The sequence below is a fragment of the Podarcis bocagei genome (assembly GCF_964188305.1).
Source record: "Podarcis bocagei genome assembly, chromosome: 4".
Taxonomy (NCBI): Eukaryota; Metazoa; Chordata; class Lepidosauria; order Squamata; family Lacertidae; genus Podarcis; species Podarcis bocagei.
Window position 1 is genome coordinate 53,701,313 of NC_138128.1, and position 25,555 is coordinate 53,726,867.

The 25,555-nt window shown below is 41.0% G+C and overlaps 1 protein-coding gene across 1 annotated transcript in view; it reads right to left on the bottom strand.

Annotated features, from left to right (window-relative positions):
* GFRA1 (GDNF family receptor alpha 1) overlaps window positions 1–25,555 on the bottom strand; it is a 181,197-nt gene that overhangs the window by 37,920 nt on the left and 117,722 nt on the right. The window contains exon 5 of the mRNA XM_081193019.1: window positions 3,662–3,771. Within this exon, the coding sequence (XP_081049145.1) occupies window positions 3,662–3,771 (110 nt within the window). The remainder of the gene's footprint in view (window positions 1–3,661; window positions 3,772–25,555) is intronic.

The window sequence follows — 25,555 nt, forward strand, 5'->3', positions numbered from 1 at the left end:
AATTAACTTGTACATATCTACATACAAAGAGAGATCCCTGAAATTTCATGGTGTACAGTTATTTGGAGCACTGAGTATTACACACACACACACACACACACACACAGAGAGAGAGAGAGAGAGAGAGAGAGAGAGAGAGAGAGAGAGAGAGCGCTAACCTAGTAATATATCTTTAACACATAGTCTTTCTGAGCGAGAGCATTCTGTTTTACTCATGCTTCCCCCAGGTGGTATCTCATCAGAAAAGATGTTTTTAACAGCTATAGGAGTTGAGCTGTGGTTTTCACACCTACCATAAACAGCTAGAAAAGTTTCATGACAGCTGTAGACTCTGAGCTTGAAACAAGTCTTCATGCCATTTCCTTCTCATGTTTCACTCACAAATAAATACTTAGGTTGTGTACATAATTACCATTCACTCTAGCTCAAGCATAGTCCCATTGTTGTTGTTTCAACTCGTATACACATGCTAGCCACAATCCATACCTATCCTGTAGTTTCTTGACTGTTTGATGTCTTTCCCCTCAAACCAATTTCCATTTGATTTGAAAAGGTATGCCACATTCACTTTACAGTTAAACCAAGGTGTGTCTCAAAACACACACAGATGGCAGCTTCATGAATAGGAGTTTGCGGGGGGGGGGTGTTGCACATGCAGGGAAATCAAATATGTAATGCTCATCAGGTGTACATATCCATACCCCTCTGTGGTGTGTACAGCAACATGCAAATACAACTTGAAATGCAGTGGGGTGGGGAAATTCCCTCACTGCATTTTAAGCTGCTAAGGTGTACACAGCCTTATCTATTCTGCCATCTGACTATTACATTCTGGACGTCCACTGCCTTAAGATGAGCGCTTTCACTAAGAAACCAGCATAATACCAAAATGGAGTGCGCCTCTACTGTTAAGAGTCATTATGTTTGAGAATCCCAGATGCTGGAAAGTGCAGGAGTGGGGCGTGTTCTTGTACTCAGGTCCTGCTTGCGGGTTTCCCACAGGCATCGGATTAGCCACTGTATGAACCGAATGCTAGACTAGATGGGCCATTGGCCTAATCCAGTAGTCTTTTCTTATGTTCCTAAAGAACAGTTTAACATGGTGAGTACAAATCACAGCAAGTCACGGGCCCAACAGTCCATCCAGGGTGTCTCTCTGGGGTGAGGTTGAGAATGGAACAATTGCTTCTCATTTCACTTAAGCATACTTAAGCATTATGTCCAAATCCTTCCCCACAGAGTTAATTTAGCATGAGCATATGGGTCAAAATGTAATTGATGATACATTATATGCAACACCACTCTAGCTGCTGAAATTGCAGGTGGAAATAGTCCTTTCCTTTTTATACACATAGACCCTATTGCCATCCATCCATAAAGGGGTGCCAAGTATATCATCTTTATGATTACCTGTCCAGGGCTGTTTGCAGGGGAGAGGGGGGCGAAGCTTGCCAATCATTTGTATGAGCTAAAAGATATATATGCTTTATGGTACAGTCTAAGATCTGGAAAATTAAATCTTTCTTCCAATATTGACAACTGCAGTTTTTAAAGTAAAAAGGGAGGCAAAGTCCCACAAAGAAACTTCTGAATTGCCATATTATGTGTTTGAAAATGACTTCAGGAAAAAGAAAGGAATACTACAAAGCATCAAAAATTATCCATGGCAAGATATTCATCTTATGTGTATTATTCCACCCCAAATACTACATCTGAGTAATACCCATCTTTCCAAATCAAGAGATATCTCTGTCATCAGTCTGTTAAGCTAGCTTTCTGATCCATCATTTAATGCTTACTTACTGCCTTTCAAACAGTCAACACTTTGTTGGGTTCAGCTGACACCACTAGCTCTTGTTAATCTAAACCAGAAGTGAAAACTTCCAAACTCCTCCTTGAGGCTGCTGTGGGATAATGTGAGCCAAAAGCTCACTGCAGTTCATTCTTATAATGCAGGGATGTCCACTGTGGGCAAATGTCTTGCTCTGAAGTGAAGCCAGTGGTACTTGACAGTCACTCAAGCAGAAGTAGCAATGATAAATCCAAATGTTAATTACGATAACAATCTGAAGGGATAGTTTTGCCTTCACTGGGAATGACAGGTACCTCAGAAACCATTTAATAAGGACACAGGGGGTCATTCACAAACAGACTTCTTGGAAACAAATTAGAAGATAATTGGTTTCATTCATCAAGGAAACTATCCTTTCCCTAGAAAGGAGAAGTCGTTTTCATAGCAAAGTAAATTTCACCCAAGTTACTTGTGGGATATTCTAAAGCTTGCTCTAAACAATAGTTCAGATAAACATAAAGACTAACTGTGCATGCAATGAGCCCCCCCCCCAATCTATATGGGGGGAAAAGAAACTGAACTGCCAACAGAAAGTCAGAACATGTTATAGCTTCCCTTTGGTAAACAGTCTCTGTCTCAGTAGCAACACCTGCATGTCCACACCACGGTAATTATCTTATTACATTATTCCACACCCACGAGTAGATACCAGGAATGCAGAGTGGGGGCACAGAGACTGACAAATAATATAGTGATTAGCTGCATACTTGATTATTCTGGGGGTCCTAAATCCTACCAGTCAGGTGATCTAATACAGCAAAGGAGATCCATTTGTGGAAACAGTTTTCCATGCATATACCTGGTATGGCTGCATTGAGTGGCTGGATATGATGTTTGAGGGACATTCCTTAACAAAGCTACCAGTTACTAGTATGTGAGTAGTAGTCCCCAACTAGAGGTAATTCAGAATCTATTCTTTAAGAGTACTTCACATGTGGGCTCTTTCATTCAAAATATTCTTCCTTCCCTGGTACACAAACCTTTTGCCCATTTGCTTTCATTTCTATGAACTTTAGGCTTAGGCTTACTGCCTTGGAAATTTCATTAATTTTAACTCAAAGGTAAATAGAAAAGAACTTTTAAGAGCTGAGCTATGCATGGATTGTGTCCTGGTATTGTTCTTATACGTGGCGGATGAGCATTTCTTTTATCTCTGCTTTTCAACAAAATCTTCAAGATGCCTGAGATGATGTTGGGGTTTGGCACGACAGAGTTTCAAAGAAAGATGTGCTCTCCCAAGCCCACACTCCCAGCATGCTTGCACTCCTGTGGTCATGTCCACAAAATGGAAGAGGGCAGGATCCCCAAGGGGAGCTGGCTTCAGGCACCAGGACTGTTGGCAGCCCAACTCTGTGTTACAAAAGTCTCTGCAACCATGACATGAAGCCTGGCAACATCAACCCTGCCATGTGGGAATCCCTTGCAGATGACCACAGTCTGGAAACAGACAGTCAGAATGTGTATCGATAGCAGTGACCAGAGCAGAAATGACCACTGGGAGGAAAACAGGGAAAAGAAATGCCCTGGTGCATCTGCACCAGCGAAACCAGATGCGCTCATCTGCCCCAGTTGCAAGAAAACATGTCTCTAGTACCACAGTAGTTTCCAACAGTTTGTCTTCACCCCCAAAGGCACACTCTTCCATGTTCTCCCAAGAGAGATGGATGCCAACAACAACAACTTCTTGGAGTTCCCCTTGCCTTTTGTTTCATTTCCATACCAACACACCAAAAAAAGCCTCACTTCTCACCCACCTATCCACCCCCACTCCACAAAAAAGCAAACCCAAGTGAGGGGGGAAAGCCTTACCAATAAGCCCGGAGTAAGCAAGGAGGCAGTCAGCGTAGTTTTCCTTCAGACAGCTACTAATAGATCGTGACTCAGGCTGGCAGTTTGTGAAAAAATCTGCAAGGCGAGATCTGCAATGTTGTAAGAAGAAGAAGAAAAAATACATATCTTTAAAAACCAAACCTCCAGGCTGTCTTACCTTTTGCACTCTTCTCTCTTTTTGTCAATATTTAATTCTCCTTTACACACATACACTGTACACATTCAAACTGTTAAGAGTACCATCTTTAAACACAGCATTTATCTCAATGGTGCATAGCAAAGAAGTGTTAAGGTATAAACGGGCAAAAATAAGATAAAATCCTACAGCCAGTGCTCTGGAAAATGCACATTTTATACATGACAGAGCACTCAGAACACTCCTGCTAAGTAGAGACAACAGCTAAATCCATCAATGAAGTGTTCGCTTGGTGAGATTTTTTCATCAGCATTTGAAATATGTAAGGAGACCATGGCAGGGATTCACCTAACAAGCCCCTTCAGCAGAAGCCCTGTGCAAGGATTTCTACTTGTGTAGTGGGGCTTTCCCCACTATTCTCCCTGCATGCCCCCTGCAACTGGCCGGGGGTGGGGTGGGCGGTGTCAGAAAAATTCCAAAAGCACGTGTTTTTGGGAGGCAGGAAGGAAGAATGTTATGCCTGGCAAGCTGAAAGGCTTGGATTAATGGAATGACTAGAGCAATGTTATGTTGAATTCTTCCACCCATAGATCTGTCCAAGCAGGTGGACTAATTGATCATGTAGCAAATGCCTGGGAGCCTCATCGTCAAGTGGTTTGCACTGCAAAAATACCTACAGTGGCAACCTTCAAATTGCCACACAGCACTTCTTTGCTTGTCATTTGAAACCCAAAAGTACTTTCACTTACAAAAAGAAGGAAGGTGCAGAATAGTTTTAAGGTGGGTGTTGGATGGCTTGCTCAATGCCACATAAAATGGCTGTTGCACTCTCAAGCCTTCCTCAGCTCATAATTTAAGTGCATGAGAAAAGCTTCAGAACTAACAATTACCATTGCCTGAGGCAGAGGAAGGGATCCTTAAAACTGTGGCAATGTATAAACTGTGATGTCCTGCTTGTTGTGTCCATGCACAGTGGGTTCTGAATTTAGGGTTATAATCCAGCAATTGTGGGTGTAGTACATGAAAGTGACTATGGGACTGCTGAAAAATTGACATATTCACATTATTGGATTGGTTAGTATCAGTTTATTTTATTTTTAAAATGAATAGCCCACTCTGTCTTTCAAATGGCCTCAGAGCAGCTAACAGCAAAAAAGTTAAAACAATAGCCAAAAAGCAATTAACAAAAAGAACAACAATACCTGGTAACAGAAATAATCAGAGGCATAACCCCCAGCAAATTAACATAGTAGGATTAATCAATTTAAATGGAAAACAATCCCCAACACAGTAGCAAGAAAACAGGGACTAAGAAAACCAGCCAGTTCCAAAGGCCTTTCCTTTTTTAAAGCCTTTTTTTAAAAAAACCAGGCATGCAATGACACAATGCTGGAGCCAGGAGGGAATCTCTGCAGAAGGAGTTCAGTGAAGTTGGTGCCATTAATGAAAAGGCCCTGCCCATTCTAGACATTCACCACACTCCAGCTGGTGGGGGACACACTGCAGGCAGCACTAGGCTGCAGGGATATGACATTTAATTTTAATTTATCAATATAGTTCCACCCTTTCTATGGTCACAAACATAAGTTTAAAGGTGTGTGAGTAGTACCTAGTGAAATATCAAGAGGTTTGCTGACTAAGGTCAGGTCCGCACTATACATTTAAAGTACACGAATATCACTCCAAACAGTTGTTGTTTCCTTCCAAGAATCCTGTGAACTGTAGTTTATTAAGGGTGCTGGGAAGTATAGCTCTGTGACAAACTATAGTCCTTAGGATTCTTTGGCCACAACCATTAAAGTAGTACAAGAATGCTTTTAATGTATGGTGCGGATGTGACCTAAGAGTTCCAGTGATGGGTGGGCTAAGCTTCTGAACCTTTTTTCACTCACTCCTTCCCTCCCTGTGGTTAGCGCAAACAGAATTAAAAGAAAGAAAATGGGGCAAAGATGCTTGATTAAAAGCATGCAGATTAAAGAACAAAACTTTCTTGGCAGAGAATTCAGTTCCCCTCAGCACAGAATTTAGTTTTGTTGTTGGCAGAGCAAATACAGCTGTGCTTACCCGCAATCCTATGACATGCTGCGCTCACATGATTAGGCCCATTAATGAAATAAATGGCTGACAGTGTAATAAACTGAAGATGAATGCTGTGCTAGGCAGAACTGTAGAAGCTTAATGTTATGAAGTAAAACAGGAGCTTCCCCACCCCCAGTCCAGCTACAGGGGCATCACAGAGATAGCCTATCTATGTATAAAACTAAGAAACCAAAGTTCTACAAGCAGCTATCTCAGTGAAGGCACATGACTGTCACCACAGCTTAATGATTACAGTTGCACCTTATAAGACCCATTCCTGCTGAACTTTGCATAGTATTTTAAGACGAGTAAGTAAAACAAACAAAAACAAAACAATTGCTGTGTGTGCTTAGAGGACTTAGCAAAGAATAATTTCATAGAATCATAGATTTGGAAGGGATCCAAGGGTCATCTAGTCCAACCCCCTGCCAAGCAGGAATGTCAAGTAAAGCATCCATGACAGATGGCCATCCATCCATCACCCAACACCATGAAGTGATAGCATAAACTCATTCTTTTCTTACCTAGAATCAGTGCTTTTCTTTTCAAGGGGTACTCAAGGGTACGTGGCACTGACACCTCTTTTTGTTGTTGATAAAAAGTGCGACACTTCCTGTAACAACTTTATGGTTAGTACTGGCACCTATTTTCTAGGGGGAAAGCACCGCCCAGAACCGATACAACCCTAAAGGGTTGTGGCCAGAGGAAGCATGAAAGGAATGGGGCCAGTGGATGTGATTCTGTTTTCTTATTACACTGTCTCTGAGCAAGAGATGCCTGAATACTCCCTTGACTGGCATCAGCTCTCCTGCATCTCAGGCAGAAAGAGAGAACTTTCTCAGTGGAGAAAGTTTTTAACAGGAGATTATAAGGACTATAAACAGACATAGCATGTGCTCTACCAGTCAGCTATGCTCCCCCCACCCATTTGATCAATAACTCCACATCAGCCTCAAACACAGTATGATCTCTTTCATATTGACACTCTCTGAAGATGTAGGAAAATCATGAACTTGCTACTCTACTGTGAACCATTCTGTTTCCACCTTGGCCCTTTATTGTTATTATTATCTTAATTATTTAGATTTCCTACTCAAGGGCAAGCCTGCGGTTATTGCTACTTCTTGTCCACAAAAAATAAAATTTAAAAACCTGCACAAGTGATTGTAAAGAAGTAAAGTTTCCTGAGAACCTGAATATTTCAGTTGTCAGCTGTCACTTTATGCAGTTATCCTTTGTATACATTTTACCATTGGAAAGCAAAAAACCAACAACAAATCTGTAAATTCTTGCAACTTTTTAAAAGGAAAAGTCTCTGGAGACTAATTAATTTTGTTTGCTATTATCATTTGATCTATTCTTGTAAAGAGAGCTAATGTGCTTTATTGAGTGGATTGAAAGTAGAGATGGATGGGTAAGCTTGCAAAAGTTCAAAGGCTTTTCTAATCTTAAATGCACATAGAGTTATGCTACTCTTCTAGGAGTAGGAACCTATTCAACCAGAAATCTCCAGTGTTCACAGTTCATATCAGGGCAGAGCAGGCCAACTAGACAGAACAATATATACTTGATTAATTTTTATAATTTAGTGTTGACCTTGGGACTGTAGGATGCAAAACATCAAGGAAGGAAGCAGGCTAGGATTAATTCAGAGATGAATAATAAAACTGTTTGGATAACTTTTGAACTTTATTCTGATGGCTTTTATGTGAATCACTGGAGTCAGGAAGGGATGCATATAATATTGTCCCCATGCAAATAACCCCCAGAAGTCAAATTCCCTGGCCTTGTTTGCAGATTATCACTGAGTGTGAGGATTCTATAACTCCTCTGCTTTGGATATTATTTAGGTGCAGTAAGCTGAAGCTGCCACTCCCTTTTGTTCATATTCTTCCTCAACCATATCTGTAACGTGCACCAGTGCAAAAATAAATCTTAATGTGATGGTGACCGTGACTGCATCAATATTTCTGTTTTGTGCTGTGCTGAATAAATGTGCAGACACATTTGTGCATATCAGTAACTTGAATGGGGAAAAAATGCAGTTGGGACTGTGCTGCTCACATGTCCTCCATCTGACTGAGTTGTTGCTGCAAAGTGGGATGGAGAGGGTGAGGTGGTGGCAAGGCTGGCCCAATGTAAATGCACCAGCAGGGCCACTAGATTGGTTCTGCTAGCATGTTTGCCCTGTGACAACCTTGACCTTTGTCTTCTCTGTCCCTGCGTGCAGCAGGCAGAGGGAGGTCAGGTGAGTCATAGAGCCCAACCACAGCATCCACTACTAACAATACTGGGATTAATTTTAGAACTTCTCCATGTTAGACTGGAAGGAATGCAAAGCAGTATGTGGAGCAGAGCAAAAACACAGAATAACAACGGAAAGGCCGGGGAAAATCCACGAATTCACAAAAGAAAATTATACTTATTACATTTCTGTACACATATCAGTATGTATTGAAATGTGATGACATTGTAATCAAAATAGTTGAGACCTTTAAACCTTTCTTTATTCCAAATTCTTGAAAAGCTCATTGATGTTTGGAAATTATCTGAAGCAATTATCACTTTGGCCTTTTATGGTTGCTCAACTGAACTGTGGCAAACCCTATGTGTGCTATTTGTAAAGTATGTATCCATTTGAAAAGAACTGAGGCCTCTGTGTTCGGAAAACTGTGCCAAATTTCTACAAATGTATTTTCCTTTTGATACTTATTTATTGACCTAGACCTTGGCTGATCTACTGGTGATTAGTAACAGAACTGATTTTGAACTCACTTGCAACACAGTTTGTGTAGTGAGGTAAAATTCACTTAAGAACATCAAGAACCTCATTAACCAAAACTGCAATCTGAGTGAATGGATGAATCTGTCTCTGTGTATGGCTTGCACATGGTACAATGTAAAAAAAAAAAAAAAAAGCTCTTGGAATCCAGTCAGAATCTGGTACTCTTTTGAAGATGGAAGACAGAATCTGCTGATCCACTAAGCCAGGACTGGATCCAAGGTTGATTTCAGAAGGTGGTGGGCAGTCAAGGAGGAGAACAAAAGACTGGTGACTATGGATCCTGTTTGTCTAGCACACAGTAGCGCCTGGTGCCTGTTGGGACTGAAAGGGCAGAAGACAAGGAGCCCAAACAGTAGGTTGAGCTAGAACCAATGACAGGCAGAGTTAGCTAATTCCAGTTTTGTCCCCATCCTCCTACCTGTTGAATTCTACAAGGACAACACAGAAACTAAAAATGATGAAGCTGACAGGCAGTGCTACCCCCTGCACTGCTTAGAAGGCACGTAGGTTGGGGCTGCCTGAGAGAATACTGTGGTTGATGGGACAGTGTCCCATTCGCTCTAATGGATTAACTTCCACCGTGAACACATCTTCCAGTAGAAAAGGCAGATTGTGATAGCTAAGTAAGAAAAAGCAAAACAAAAGATCTTAAAGCTTCCATTTTGGATTTATGAGATGCACTTGCTATTCTCTCCCATTCCTGAGGACAAAGGCATGGGGTGACTAATAATTAGCCAACTCTGCTCAAGTGTCTAGACACCATTTGGCAGGCATACCCCCTTTACGTAAGGGGAATGTTACATCAAAATTTACAATAAAGCACTGCTGAAGTTTTCAGGAAGGACAATTTCAGACAGGAGCATCCATAAAAGCCATTTAATCAGAAAAATCAATCTGAAAAGAAGCATGAAAATATGAGGAAGCACAGAACCAAGGCACAGAAGCTTTCAAGAAAAGCCCTACTAGATCAGACCAAAGGATTATCCAGTGTAGAAACAAGAGGCACCCTTTAGTTAAACCGCCTTCTCCAACTTGCTGTCCCTCCGATGTTTTGGACTACAACTCCCATCAGCCATCCTGGCTGGGTCTCATGGGAGCTGTGTTCCAAAACAATGAGACAAGACCAAGTTGGCGAAGGCCAATCTACTTTAAACTAACAGTACAAAGAGAGGGTTCCCCCTACCTTAATATGCTTACTAGAAACAACCATATCAACCACATGGTTGTATGCTCAAAGGAAAAAGAGGTGCTCAAATGACAAGTGAGCATAAATTGTATAAAGGCCACCTTTCAGCTGAAGGAAGCAATGTGTTCCGATCTAATGTGGCATATATATATATATATTCCAGAGCTTGCGTGCAACTCAGATGCAATATATAGTTGATTGTGTTTTATCTTGTTTATCTTGTTATGTAATCCACTGTGAATTGAAAGGCATGATAGAAATGCTAAGTAAATAACTGTACCCTCCCATTTCTCTGCTGCTCTGTTGATGCTGCCCTCGGATAGATAGTGTTGTGTAGAAGTTAAAACAGCCAAAGAATATTTTCTCTTCACCACTTTCTGCATATAATATGGTTATTTGTCTGACATATTTAGACAAAAGAATCTGCCAAAGATGTAATCCAATGAAGGTTGAGCATTAAAATCCTTAGTACTACAAGATCGAGTCTGCAATGAGATCTGCAATGAGATCAAAGGGGAAATTGTCAGCCTCGGAAGCAAGTCCAAATGAAAATTATTTATAGTCAACAGAAAAATATTCTTATAACACTGGCCTTTATGTGAAACAAACAATTTTGAAAAATATGGTGCAAATCATGAACCCAGGGTAATTTAATAAAGCACGAGAATGACAATTTTCTGACACTGTGACAAAAAACAGGACTTTATTTATCGCCTTAAAAAAATGACCTCAGACTATATTTTCTAGAAGGTGGTGTGAGAAAACATCTGGAAGGCATTCCACAGGAAATAATCCTATATTAAACATGTTTTGTGAGGTTTTGCTTCCTTTCATTGACTTTAAACATTTATAATGTGATTCTGCCTTCCCAGATGAAAACAATGGGCTAAGAAGCCTCTGTTCTTATTGGTGTCTTATTTTTAATCTTGTAATGTGCTCTGCTCTGAAAGCACAGCTATAGAGTAGCCAAATATTTAACAAAATATCTCTCTCTTTCTCAGCTTTCTATGCTATTATTATTATTAAATTATCCCACCCTTTCTCCTAAAGGAGCCATGGACAGCAAACAACAGGTGGTAAAACATCCTAAAAACAATTCCAATACAGACTGGAAAAGATGTTAATTTAAAAGACTTGTTGAAAAATGGAAGTTTTCAGTAGGAGAGAGAGAGAGACGCATAGCCAAAATACCCTAATTTGAGAGAAAGCTCCTACTAATGTTCAACTGAAGGAAATAGGGGACATCACTGAAGTTGTGATTCCTACATTGTATGGAAAGGAATAGACCTCCTGATAGTATCTGCAGGAGGCCCTCACCTGCAGAGTGTAGTGATTGATTGGGTATTTAAGAGATGAGATGGTCTTTGGGGTATCTATCTGAATAAAAATACACTGCTAGGGTTGTGAATATTTACTCAACTTCTCTTAAAGATAGGAAGCTGTCTTATACTGTGCCAGGCTAGCTTTCTAGAGGGAACTCTCTAGGGTCTCCAGCTGAGGTCTTTCCCATCACCTGCTACCTGAGCCATTTAAATGAAGAGGCCAGGGATTGAACATGGAGCCTTGTAAGTTCCAAACATACATTTAACCTCTGAGACATAGTTCCTGGGTGGGATTCAACTAAGTTGTTACATGTGCAGAACAATGTCCACTCATGAAACAGGACTTTCCACCCCTCTCCCCTCCCCACATGCCCCCTAAATGTGTTCTGGAGGGTTGGAGGAACTTCCTGAAATAGATTTGGGTCCGTGTTGAAGAAAAATATGGTGGGGAAGTGAGTCCTGTTGTTCCCTGTGTGCACACCCCATTTAGTGCCACACTGATTTCCTCCCTTTCTCTGCTTGGAACACTTATTTAAAATCAAAAGGAGCCAGAGTTAAGGATGCCTAGAAGTCATGGTCTCTGTGTCATAATCCCACACTTTAAACTGAAGGGTTTTTTAATGTCATGCTTGTTGGTCAGAATCAAAAGGACACGTTATTATTATTTTGGATGTGGTCCTCAGGTTGAGCTTTGGTTTTAAAAAATGAGTTAACATAAGAATATTCATTGTAAGAGCCCTGCTGAATCAAACAAAGTTCCCATCTGGCCCAGCATCCTGTTCTCACAGTGGTCAACCAAATGCCTATGGGAAATCCAAATGAAGGACAAGGGCACCAAACACTCTTCACACTTGTGTTTCCACATGGTGTTGAGAGGCATGCCACTTGATACTGAAGGTATCATGCCATTGTGAGGAGTAGCCATCAGCCACCTCATCCTCCATGCATTTGTCTAAACCCAAGTTAATCTCCATCACTATATCCTGTGGCCGTGAATTCCACAGTTCATGTACTGTCTCAATAAGTACATCCTTTTCTCTGTCCTGAATCACCCAATGCTCAGTTTCACTGGACAAGCCAGGGTTCTATTAGAGGGATAAAAACTTCCCTCTTTCCTCTTTCTCCAAACAATGCATAATTTTAAATGCCACTATCATGTCCCTGCCCCCAATCTCCCCTTTTTCACCCAACAAAAAAAAACACCCCAGGCTATTCTCTGGAGATCTCTGCTCAAACTAAGCTTTGGTTTTACTTGGCCTCATTAAGTTCTCCTACATTCTAATTCCATTCCTAGCCTATCTCCACAATAATAACAGCACTACAATAGTGTGCTCAGGGGACCAACCGCAGAATATCTTAGGATTCTTATTTGGGCCCATCCCCTTCCTGTTCATCCAGTGGCGTCAGACATCACAGCATCCACTGCCATTTGTATCTTAGGCTTCCTTTGAAAATAAGTGTGCTCCTGCTGCTCCTGTCCCAAGGTGAACTTGAATGTGAATCCAGAGCTTGAAAAGCTTTCCTGTGCAAACTCCTGTTTGCACTTTACAGCAGCAGTGCATCAACGAGAAGAGTTGGGGCACCTGCGTATCCAAGCTGGATGCAGGTGCTTTGATATCTGAAACTTGATGTTAGCCCTTTGCCATACTGTGTACAGGGTTTCCAGAACACACAGCCAGAACCCTATGAATCTATTCATGAATCTCAGCTCATTCACTGGTAAATCCAGCCTTAGCTTTAGTCTGTGTATGAAATCCTAGCTCCATTAAAATAAATGAAAAAATTCTATTTTACTTTAGTCATCAGGATAAGATTTCATCTTAGAGCTTGAAGGCGGTTTTTACTGCATTAATGCATAACATCATCAGTGTCACCAGACCCTTGAAATATTTTAGGAAGACTTTTAAGGGGGAGTGTTGATGTATAGCTATGGAAGGCTTGACAAATTCTCATAATATGGAAGACCATCTGTTTTCTAGTCTATTATAAATATATGTATTTTTGAGTTGTCAACATTTTCAAATGGCCAAGTCTGAAAAAATCTGTGCCAGTTTCAGACTTTTTAGGGCAACTTGGCAATACAGTGAATGGGCCTGGCAACCACAGAACTGTAGCTGTCATAGCCATAGTGTTTCTAGTCATCTGTACTTTGAAATGGAGGCTGACATTTCATTATGAGTGATTAAAAATGGTAGGATGATGAATGGGATAGGTTGAATCCTTGACAGCTCTTGAACATGAAGAAACATTGAATAATGTCTGGCTGATATCACTGAGTAGAGGTGCAATTCTTGTGATTTATAAGAATGTGTGAATCTGAAGGGTTTACAGTCTGCTTGGCAGGGGGTTGGACTCGATGGCCCTTGTGGTCTCCTCCAACTCTATGATTCTATGCACTTGAATAAATATAGCCTACACAGATATATTTGAACATAAGATCATCTCTTAATGGTCAGAGCCAGCCAATTTAGGAAATCTAGACTAAATATGCACCATGAAACTTTTTTATGTCACTCACTTCCAAGTCTTGGGAACTCAAAGCTTAGCTTTGCAATGCATATTACTGACCTTCTGTTTCAAATCTGGGAGAGTGAACTTGCCTTTTTTAGTTGGCACAGAAATATGGTAGCATTTAAAACTGAATGCAAAATGAATATTAAGATATTTAACATTCCTGTTTATGCAAGCACATAAACTGCTGAGAAGCATAACATCATACTCTATTTTTAGTTTCACTTAGATTTTCACTGAGCTGTTATGATATATAAACTGCCAAAAGAAATAGTCTCATTCTATGTTCTAATGCACACTGATATACATAACCTTTAGAAAACCCAGCACAGTGTAATGGTGGAATCAGCTGACATTTTTCCCCTTAACACTGCCTGCAGATGGGCAATACAATACACAAGAAGCCAAATCTATCATGATGTCAATTTATGGAAGTTCGCAGGGTGAGTTCCACCAGAGGCTCACTTGTATCCCCCTTAACTTACAGAAGTGGGGAACAAGGTCTTCCTAGAGTTGCATAAACCTTCTGCAGTTAACTCCTTGAAAATTTTAACCCTACTGTACAGTGGCATTGAACGTTTGGAACACTTTAGTCAACCAAATGGGTATGCAATTCTTCATAAGGGGAGAAATTTCCTAATGGCTAGTTCACATGTTATTTTGGATCCTGTTTCAGCAATGGGGCACTCTCCAGATGTTGTTGCACTTCAACTCACATGAGTCCCAGCCTTTATGGCCAGCAGTCAAGAATGAATGAAGTTCAATAACATCTGGAGGCCCAGAGGTTCCTCATCTGTTAGTTTATGCTCAGTAGCTGACTTGCTCCTGATCTCCTTACATGGTGCCGGATTATTTGCTCATCACCATGCCCCATTCAAATAATTTACCAGCTTACTCTTTCACAACCACCCATACTTGAAGCAGCAAGCAGCAGTAGCAATAGTACTATCAGTTGTAGCAGTAGATGTTCTATTAAAATGAATGTTAGGTCAGGCAAAACAGAGTGATCAACACATGACTTACCTAACATTTAAGGAAATATCCAATATTTATTATTTTAGTTGAGGAGCTGCCAATTAAAAATACCAAGAAATCAAAGCCAATGAATCTTAATTTCCATCTTAAAAAAACAACAACAGTAGCCCACCATGCACTTGGGCACACAGAAAAACTTGCAGAAGCAAAGTCTGAATAGCTAAGAAATTAAAGCTAAACTGTCTTGGGATCTTAGTGCTCCAACCTTTATTCCATACTTTAGGGGAGCAATTTCAAGGTTTTGTCCTTCTGAGTTTAACAATCAGAAGAGCTATTGAGTCACCTTATCTAATGACAAGGAGGAACTGTTGAGATTGGGCCTGATGTGCTTTGCAATATTTAATGAACCGTTTTGTAAAAGTTGAAAAGCAACACAAATCAAAGAGTTAAAGATCCACAGATCTTGTGTGCAACATGTCTACCAGACAGAGTTTTGTATCTAATTTCATGCAAATTGCTCACAGATTATGCATAGAAAGGGCATGGAAATGAGACCAGCCTTCCAAGTCAATAACTATTTTCCAGGTCACCTCCTGTGGTAAACAACAACATGTTTGCCTGAATACGGATTTATGCAGTTGCTTTCTGAAGATGATTCAGAGTCTCTATCCTATCCAACTACAACAAAGACAGGATTAGATCATCACTGTGCAATCACTGTTTTTTAAAAAAGTCATTTGGCATTAAGAGGCAGTTGAATAGTGGAAGAGATCATACGTAGTTCTGTGGAAGAGTAAGTTTGCCTGCAGAGAGTTCCAGGTTCAATTAATGGTAGCTCTTGTTTAAGATAATGCACAAAACCTCTGCCTAAGCTGCTAGAGCAGGGATAGCAAAATGTTTTGGGGGGTCATGGGCACATTTGCAAACTGGAGAAATTGTTGTGGGCACTGCACACTGCAACCATGTCAAGGTGCAACTATTCAACTGGCTGCAGGTGACGCTTCTTTCAAGAGTAATTTCAGTGCTGGAAGGGGGCAGGGACGAGTTCATCCAGTTTTATCCTCCTTTACATGGGTATGGAAATCCCAGTAAGATAAAGCCAGACACCTTTACTCTCGATATCATAGGCTGCTCTTGAGTTACTATCTCAGAAAACTCTAGGTCACTTTGTGCTGGCAGTAAATTCTGAACTCCACTCAGCTCTGTTAGTGATAATGATCAAAGTACTATTCATATGGACACTTACTCTACAATGGAAGAGAAGCGTCTAATTAACCAGGGTCTCTTTATCTTGCTTTCAGCTTACTTCTGTGGCCTTGGTTTAATCACTTGATCATGTAAACAAATTAGAGTCTGAAATTAGCTAAACTGTTGATCTCAAGATAAAACCCCTGATGGTGACCGCTGGCATGAAGGATATTGCTCTCTAGATCCTCACAATTCTCAGAAAAGGGGAAACGGCAGTGAGCCAAGAATGCCACTAAACAAATGCTTTTGTACAAATGTTTCTCCTGCAAAATATTTCAGTAGCCATTTGACTTAACCAAAGCAAAATTGCCATTGCCCACATAGTGGTTTCAACAGGGCTTAATGGGCCTCACTCACCTGCACCATAAACACTTTTATACCGCTTTAAACAGTCTTGGCTTCCCCAAAAGAATTCTGGGAAGTGTAATTTGTTAAGGCTGTGATTAGGAGACCCATATTCCTCCCACAGAGTTAAAATTTCCAGAGTGATTTGAATATCAATTCATTTTCCTAGGGCACTCTGCAAATTGTAGCTCTATGAAGAGAACAGGGATCTCCTAACAACTCTCAGCACCCTTAGCAAATTACACCTATACAGATTTTTTCTGGGGGGTGGGGAGGGGGAAGCTATGAATGTTTCAACTGGTATCATAGTATTTTAAATTTATAGTGCAGATGGTGTCAAAGATGACTTGACTGGTTCAGGATAGCAAATCAAGGAGTTATATAATAAAAGCCAGAACCTAACTTAACAAGGCCAAATATTAATGTGAACACTGCATTTTTAGTCATTTGCTTACAAAGCAGCATTCATTCATTTTGGATAATTTTGGTTTTGAGAAGCTTCTATATTTCTGAGCAAAATACTGCTGTGCAATTTTCAGAACAGCTTCACAAAAGACCTATTGTCTGATTCCTAAAGCTTGAAGCTGAGCTGTGTGAGGAACTATTAAAAGGAAAAGAGCAATGTGCAACTATTGGTGATTACATTTTTTGGCCCCCTTGCTTGCCATTTCCCTTTCTTTTGAAAAGGCTCCATCACCCCCATCTTGCCAGGCTTTTCATCTTCATGACCTTCCCCAGCAGAACATTAGCAAAGCTAAGCAACTGCACAAACTGTGAAGGAGGAAGTGTGAAATGTTGTTTTCCATTTAAACTCCAAAGCATCTCTCTTTTCCCTCTTAGACCCAGATCTCATATGAATCCTTGCTGCTTAGGCCATTATAAACAAAAAGTAAGGAACTTCTGGGAACTTGGTTCATTTTAAAGGGTGGCCACTGGGAAAGAAAGCAGCAAGCTTTTTCTTAAAACCAATTTTCATGAAAGCTGTGGAGTCTGTTAATAAATGGTCATCCTTTAAAAACAATGCAAAGTGAAGATAACTCTGCATTATTATTGTTAGTTTGGATTGGCCACACTTCAAAATACCTACCCGCACTGCAGAGGAGGGTGACCAAGATGGTCAAGGGTCTGGAAACCAAGCCTTTTGAAGAACAGTTAGTTGAGGGAGTTGGGTGAGGAGTGCTTGAAGGAGCTGGATATGTTTAGCCTGGTTAAGAGGAGACTGAGAGGAGATATGATAGCCATCTTCAAATATCTCAAGGGCTGTCACATGGAGCAAGCTTGTTTTCTTCTGCTCTGCAGGGTAGGACTTGAACCAATGGCTTCAAGTTACAAGAAAGATGATTCTGACTAAACATCAGGAAGAACTTTCTGATAGTAAGAGCTGTTTGACAGTAGTATGGACTCTCCTTCCTTGAAGATTTTTAAGCAGAGGTTGGATGGTCATCTGTCCTGCATGCTTTAGCTGAGATTCCTGCATTGCAGGGGTTGGACTAGATGACCTTCAGGGTTCCTTCCAACTCTACAATTCTATGATTCTAGGGTCCCAGAATCTTAGCTTTCTTTCTTTTTCTTTTTTAAAAAGGAATTCAATCAGATATTTCTGAACAAAGTTAGAACACAAAACACAGAGGCAGCTCTAATGCTTTGGCAGTCAACAGGCAGCCCCATTGCTAAGGACACTTGATCACTGTTGCTAAGCAATCAAAAGAAGAACACTCCCCAAGTGTTCTGCCATTACAGGATGAAACACAACTGAGTGGTTTTGGTATGTTTTACTCAGAAGTAATGCCCTTGAAATAAATGAGATTCCATTCCTACTAAGATAATATATATGATATTGGAGTCCCACCCTCTAATCTTCAATCTCTCAGCAGCCTTTGACACCATCGACCATAACATCCTTCTGGACCGTCTAGAGGGGCTGGGAGCTGGGGGCACTGTCATACAGTGGTTCCGCTCCTTCCTCCTGGGCCGTGTTCAGAAAGTGGTGGTGGGGGATGAGTGTTGGGTGAGTGCTCTCACTTGTGGGGTGCCTCAGGATTCTGTCCTCTCCCCCATACTTTTTAATATGTATATGAAGCCGCTGGGAGAGATCATCAGGGGGTTTGGGTTGGGGGTTCATCAGTATGCGGATGATACCTTTCTTTTAAATCAGAACCAGTGAAGGTGGTGAATGTCCTGTGTGAGTGCCTGGAGGCGGTTGCAGAATGGATGGTGGCTAAAAGATTGAGGTTGAATCCTGACAAGACAGAAGTACTGTTTTGGGGGGACAGGGGGCGGGCGGGTGTGGGGGATTCCCTGGTCCTGAATGGGGTAACTGTGCCCCTGAAGGACCAGGTGCGCAGCCTGGGATTCATTTTGGACTCACAGCTGTCCATGGAGGTGCAGGTTAATTCTGTGTCCAGGGCAGCTGTCTACCAGCTCCATCTGGTACGCAGGCTGAGACTCTATCTGCCCGCGGACTGTCTTGCCAGAGTGGCGCATGCTCTAGTTATCTCCTGCTTGGACTACTGCAATGCGCTCTATGTGGGCTACCTTTAAAGGTGACCCAGAAACTGTAATTAATCCAGAATGCGGCAGCTAGACTGGTGACTGGGAGTGGCCGTCGGGACCATATAACACCTGTCCTGAGAGATCTGCTTGGCTCCCAGTACGTTTCCGAGCACAATTCAAGGTGCTGGTGCTGACCTTTAAAGCTCTAAACAGCCCCGGTCCTGTATACCTGCAGGAGCATCTCCACTCCCATCGTTCACCCCAGACACTGAGGTCCAGCACCGAGGGCCTTCTGGAGGTTCCCTCATTGTGAGAAGTGAGGTTACACAGAACCAGACAGAGGGCCTTCTCGGTAGTGGCACCTGCCCTGTGGAACGCCCTCCCATCAGACGCCAAGGAAATAAGCAGCTATCCTATTTTTAAAAGACATCTGAAGGCAGCCCTGTTCAGGGAAGTTTTTAATATTTAATGCTGTATTGTTTTTAACACTTGATTGGGAGCTGCCCAGAGTGGCTGGGGAAACTAAGTCAGATGGGCAAGTTATAAATAAATAAATAAATAAATAAATAAATAAATAAGTCTCCCATGTGACCACTACCAGTCTATTTGTCATCACTGGCCTGTTATTTATTAATGTGCAGTAACCGTCTTTACCTTGGACTTTGACATCCTAGTCCTGTAACTGTGATTTGTTTTAACTGTTTTTAACACCAAATTTTGAATTGTTGCAACTCCCCAAGACCTGGGGTGAAGGCTGGGCAATAAAAGTAGGAGTAGGAGTAGGCTGTGTGTGTGTACACACCAAAGCAAATACAACCATAAGATAATCATTTGCCTTAAAGCTACAACATATTAAAATTCCTATAGGCTGTATTTTACACACAAGGACATTTTTTAATCAAGGTTGCCAAAATGTTTTCTGTATGTATTTTACTGGGAGTTGTGAAACTGCACATATTTGTTGATTGTTATATATTTTTCTTTCTTGCTTTCCTCCAGGAGCTCAAGACTGTGTACACTGTCTTTCCCTTCCCCCTTTTTTCACAACTGCCCTGTGAGGTAGGCTAGGCTCAGAGCTGGTAGTTCAGACACTAAAGTTGTGAAATTGGACATGCTGTACACAAAGTATTTATTCTTTGCTTGTTATTTATCAAGGTTGGCAAACTTTTTGTTTGTTCATTTTCATATTTTGCTATAATATCAGGTCACTGAAATGCTGCAGTTAAAATAAGGAGGCTGCTTTTCTGGAAATATAGCAACAAGGATTAAATTAATTGTACCAATAACCCAACGACCTCTGGCTGTGGTAACTGTTTTAACTTTATCCCCTAATTTAGAACTGTACCCACGAGATACTTCTGTGCAAATCTCATTGAATGGCTGTGTGAGAGCAGCCTTGATTGACTACTCACATGAACAACCTTCTGGCTTCAGTCAAATCACTTTCTTTTGGCACCTCCCAAAACTTGTCATTGTCCATATAACCAATGCTCACTAAAAACCTCCTCTATTTCCTCTTGCAAGCCTAACTTCTTAGTTCTACTGTTTGTTCAGCAGTTGAATAAAATAAGCAGTCACTAAATGTCTGCCCCTATACCCTATGCATTAAAAACCAGTGTACATAACAAATCACTAAGATCAAATGCAGGTAACATAAAAGAGAATGTTCTACAGGAAAACCTCTTGGCCTGGCCTTGCATTCTTTGCACACTGTAAATGCTCCAATAACTTGAAAATGTGAGGAACTGAAATATAGGTAATGAAAGAGTTTCACACATGAAAGCTCACACTTTCAATAAGGAACCTGCAGTACACATTTGTAGATTTATTCATAAATTGTAGCATAAAATGTAATAGGCTCTGTACTGAATAAATAATGTATGTTTTTAAAATGTTTCAAAATATACATGAACATTATAGTTGGCGTAAGTCATATCATGCTTCAATAATCTCTTCTTTGATATATACTATTAATCATTTATATAGCAGTTATAATGTTCAAAGTGCTTTAAAGTCTTTATACTGCTTGTCCTTGCATGTTATGTGGTAGGTCACTATAATTCCCATTTTGGTTATCAGGAACGGAGCTTAAAATCAGATCAATGAGAGACTTTTTGAGCTTGGATGTGAACCCAACTTCAAACCAGCATTCGATCTACCAGCCAGACTGACTCAATATGTGATTCCTATGCGATTCCCAATAGGTTCCTTTGCTTGTAGAAGCACAGTGCAGGTTATGCTTTTATCCATGGAAAGAACAGAAATGTTTTCAGTATGCACTGAAGCTTCACCAATATTGGTGTATTACCTTATTTCAGCTAAGAGTGTGCGCCCCAGAGAAGGCCCTTTCCCTAGATATCTCCATATGGATGAATGAAGGCTGTGGAACAACCAGGAGGGCCTTTCTTGGTGATCTTGGTGACCAGGCAGGGAGAAGGTAGCCTGGTTCAAAGTTGTTTAGAGACTTATACTAAACCCTTCAACTTGCTCAGGTGTCATATCAGCAGTTAGTGCAATGCCTTTAATGACAGTGTTATAGGTCTATCTCAAAAACCTAGCTGCTATATTCCACACTAATTGCTGCTTCTGGAACAATATTAGGGGGTAGCCCCACAAATGTGTGGTGGCCACTGCAAGTACACCAGAACTTTAAATGCTACTGGCCGTGAAATGAATCTCAGTCATGGGGGAGGGGGGTGTTTTTTGTTTCGTCTTCCTTCAACTATGAGACAATACTATACAGTTTGCTAGATAATGCCTTGTAAGCATATGAACCACGGTGCACAAACAAGCTTATGCATTTGCATAATGGATAGGAATCTCTTTGTGTACAGAGCTCTCTACAGCACTGCAAAAACTCCCTTGCATGGAAGCTCTGGGAACAGATCACATCCATAGGGCTCCTGACTGGGACACATAATACGCTTTGCATAGCTAGCCAATCCTATAGTTACAGAGGATGCTACGTGATATATTTTGCAGACCGCTGTCTACTGGAAATGCTTGTGCATTTTCAAAACATGAAGGAACTGGTATTAAAATCAATGTTTACTATTTCATATCGCATACATATGGGAGCAAACTGTCTCCTGTTCACTTCGGATATAGCTCTCCTTTGTGCTTTTCAGAGAAGATTTTCACATGCAGATTGTGCACCTGTTTGCTCTTTGTGTCTAAAGGAGACCCACGCCAATGAATATACAAAGAGAATTTGCATAAGATCCTTGAAATAGCTCCACAAAACACAGTGCATATATATATATATATTAAAATGCTATTTAAATTCTGTGCTCTGAAAGTTGCTTCGTTGTATTAAATTTTGGTGGGTATTCAGTAGGGGTGTGTGGAGCTGGCATATGTGACATAAAACGTCCTTAATGGTGCTACCTGCAGAGACTCCTATTTAACAACTATGTTTTATTTATTTAAGTACAAAAACACATCTGGATTCTGAAGCAAGCCAAGAAAGAAATATCTTTTTTTGGCTACTTCTACCCCAACAGCAGCCAAGCTGTTTCCTTTGACCATTATCTATACAGCAGCTGCAAAGGACAAGATGTGAATATGCTTTAATTACATTTTTATTTTAAGAGATATTGAGTTGTTCTGCTCTGCTGTATTCCCTATTCTCCCCAAATCTTTATTACATTGTATGAATGGATTAATACTGAACCCCCTAGCCTTGCCTGGCTTCTTTAAAAACAATTAGGTATACATTCCATTTGTAATTTTATTTAAACACATCAATAATTTAGGAGGGTGTATAAGGTAAGACTAATATATAGAAACTAAGCAAGCAAGTAGCAAAACTTTTTTTCCACTGAATCCAAACTCAAGCCTCAAGACACCAAGGGCTGCAACTGGAAGATAAGTTTGGCACATTTATTTCCATCTTCATCAAAATATAAAGATATACGATAGAACCAATTCATGCTAGGCTTGCTGGCTGGAATTCTGTGCAATAACTCATTCCTAGAAACCCTAAGGCTAGGTTTAAGGGTACTTTGCTAGGGTGCCAGAGATATGTGAGAACAAAGGAGACCCAGCAGGGCAGATTAAGCAACAGCAAGAGGGCAGGCAAGGAGACCATTCCTCCTGTCTCCCAATACAGTAAACTTAAAAACAAACTACACTTGATCTCATAACTTTTTAAAAGAATGAATGCAGCTTTTGGATTAAAGACAAAGTGGTAATGAGGCTAGGAAACCACCAGGTCAGGGGGGTTATTCAGTGAATATGCACTTTGAATTATTATTACTATTGTTATTAAACACTTATAAAATACCTAACATTTCCTAAGCACTGCATAGAGATTAAAATATAAGATTGTACCTGTCCGAAGACTCACAACCTACAGGATATGAAAGGAAACAGGAATGTGGAAGGAAGAGGAATGTATCACTATGTGCCTGTTCTAGGCAGGTGTGTGTGTTTGTGTGTTAGCAGTATAATGAATTCCTGGCTCTTAGGGAACATGTATTTCCCATTGAGTCCAAGGTAGGTGACCTGAAAAGCTAAGAGAGGTATGTACACAAAATGTACATCGTAGAGGAGTTCCACTCCTATGCTGTCAGCTCTCCATGCTGTCCTGGAGAAGGAAGATTTTTGTGTGTTGATGAAGAGCCAATGGTTTATTAGAAGAAACCCATATACTCTTGCATCCAATATATATTTGAAAAGGTTTTGGTAGTGAGAGAGTCGGTCATTATGCTTATTGAGAGATGGATTTGGATCAGACATCATGAATACTTGCCTGGCTTAGAGACTGCAGACATTGTGCACCAAGTAAAACAGGGGTAGAGAACCCCTTTGGACCAGCCGGCCAGATCACTATCTTTCCCCACCTCAACAGGCCAACTTTGACAGGTGGGTGGGCCAACCCACCTGTCAATCACTAGCATCATTATGACAGTCAGATGCTTGACAGGTGCACTGTGTTGTCCACATGTCAGAGTCTCTTGCACAACACTTTCAATCCAACAACTGGTGATGGGTGGTGAGTTCAAGCCTGCTTTCTGTAGAGATGAGCTGCAAGATTGGGTTCCCCATCAGGAACTTGGGATTGCAGCTGATTCAGCCACATCTCTATTTTTTTAGATAATAAAAGTACACTTATGAATGAAAGTGAAATGCCCTACACAGCCAGTTGTGCTTCCATAGTACTTGTAGTACTGAAAGTACTTCCACTGGGTGGTATTTAACTATGTGTTACTCATGGTTAAACCTACTGTATTCAATGGACCTAACTTAGTCATGTTCATTAATTTAAATGAGTCTACTCTGAGTAATACTACACTTCATAACCACTCTTTGTAAAATACATTAGGAACGTCTATCTATCTATACACAAGCACACCTAAGGAAGGAGTGTCAGTCGACAGCTAAAGAAGAGAAAGATAGTAGACAGTCTGCATGTCAGCATTTGCAAGTCCATTTTGCCTTAATGGACACTGAAAGTACATGGAAAGCCTCAATAAGTACTCCAAGACCTTAGAAATGGACTTCTATAGATCCCAGGTGCAAACTGCTCTGTTTATTGTTTTAATATGTGTGATGTAAATGGATAATGATCTTCCCAAAAGACCAGGTAGCTACCAGACATGTTTTTAAGTGTTGTTCAGTTGATTTATTCCTTCCAATTTGAAAACAAAATTAAACAAAACTCTCACTGTTCAAAAGAAGTGTCTAGAGGGCACTGCATATAATTGTGCTTGTTTAGCCTGCAACTGCTAAACAAACAGTATGACAATACTGGGACATGGGGACACGGAAAGGTTCACTTCAGCTTTCTTGCAGAGAGTGGGAAACATCAGCAAATGTATCTGATGAAACCTGATATGGCTATGAGAACCACAATGAAAAGGAATAAAGAAGAATGTTCAGAGAACCAATGGCTTCCTTCATCAAAACACATTCCTACTGATGAGGGTGGGACGGATGTTCCAAAAACACCAGCCTTTTGTTCATGGCCACTCCGATCTTCTTGTAACATTTAGGCAAACTTACTGGGCATTTCTCTGTCCTCACTGCACATTATTAGGGGTTGGTTAAAAGAAGGTTGTAAGGGAGAGTTATGAGCAGTTTTTACCAACCTGGTACCCTCCAGAGGTTTTGGACTATGAGTCTCATCATCAGTTGCATTGGCTGGGAGTGATGGGAGGTGCAGTTCAAAATGTCTGGAAAGGCACCAGGCTGGCCAAGGCTGGCCAAGAACATCAGGTCTCTTTAGGAGTTTTGGAGGTTATTGCAAATCACAATACTGAAAGTTCAGAGAGAATATCTATACCCTTTCTCCCAAATCATTGCTTACTCCTGGCAGGGGAAGTAAAGTGCATGTGCCTAAAATTTAAGAGAGACTGTCATTTGTAACAGCAGCTCCATGTTGGGTACAACATCTCGTTTCACCCTCAGGCCTGCTGACTTCTTTGGCGTAAATAAATCAAATGCACTTCCATGCAAGTTGCATGGATATGAAGAGCATCCATGCAGAAGCTACACTTGCTGGATTATGTACCTTAATATGATTTTCAATCCACTAATAGTCTGGATCCCACAAGCCATTCACAGGACTGGGCCCTGTTGGGTCCTAACAGTTGGATCCCAACTTCTCCGAAAGAACACTAGTGGTAAAAAGGTAAAGGGACCCCTGACCGTTAGGTCCAGTCGCGAATGACTCTGGGGTTGTGGCGCTCATCTCGCTTTATTGGCCGAGGGAGCCGGCGTACAGCTTCCGGGTCATGTGGCCAGCATGACTAAGCCGCTTCTGGCGAACCAGAGCAGCGCACGGAAATGC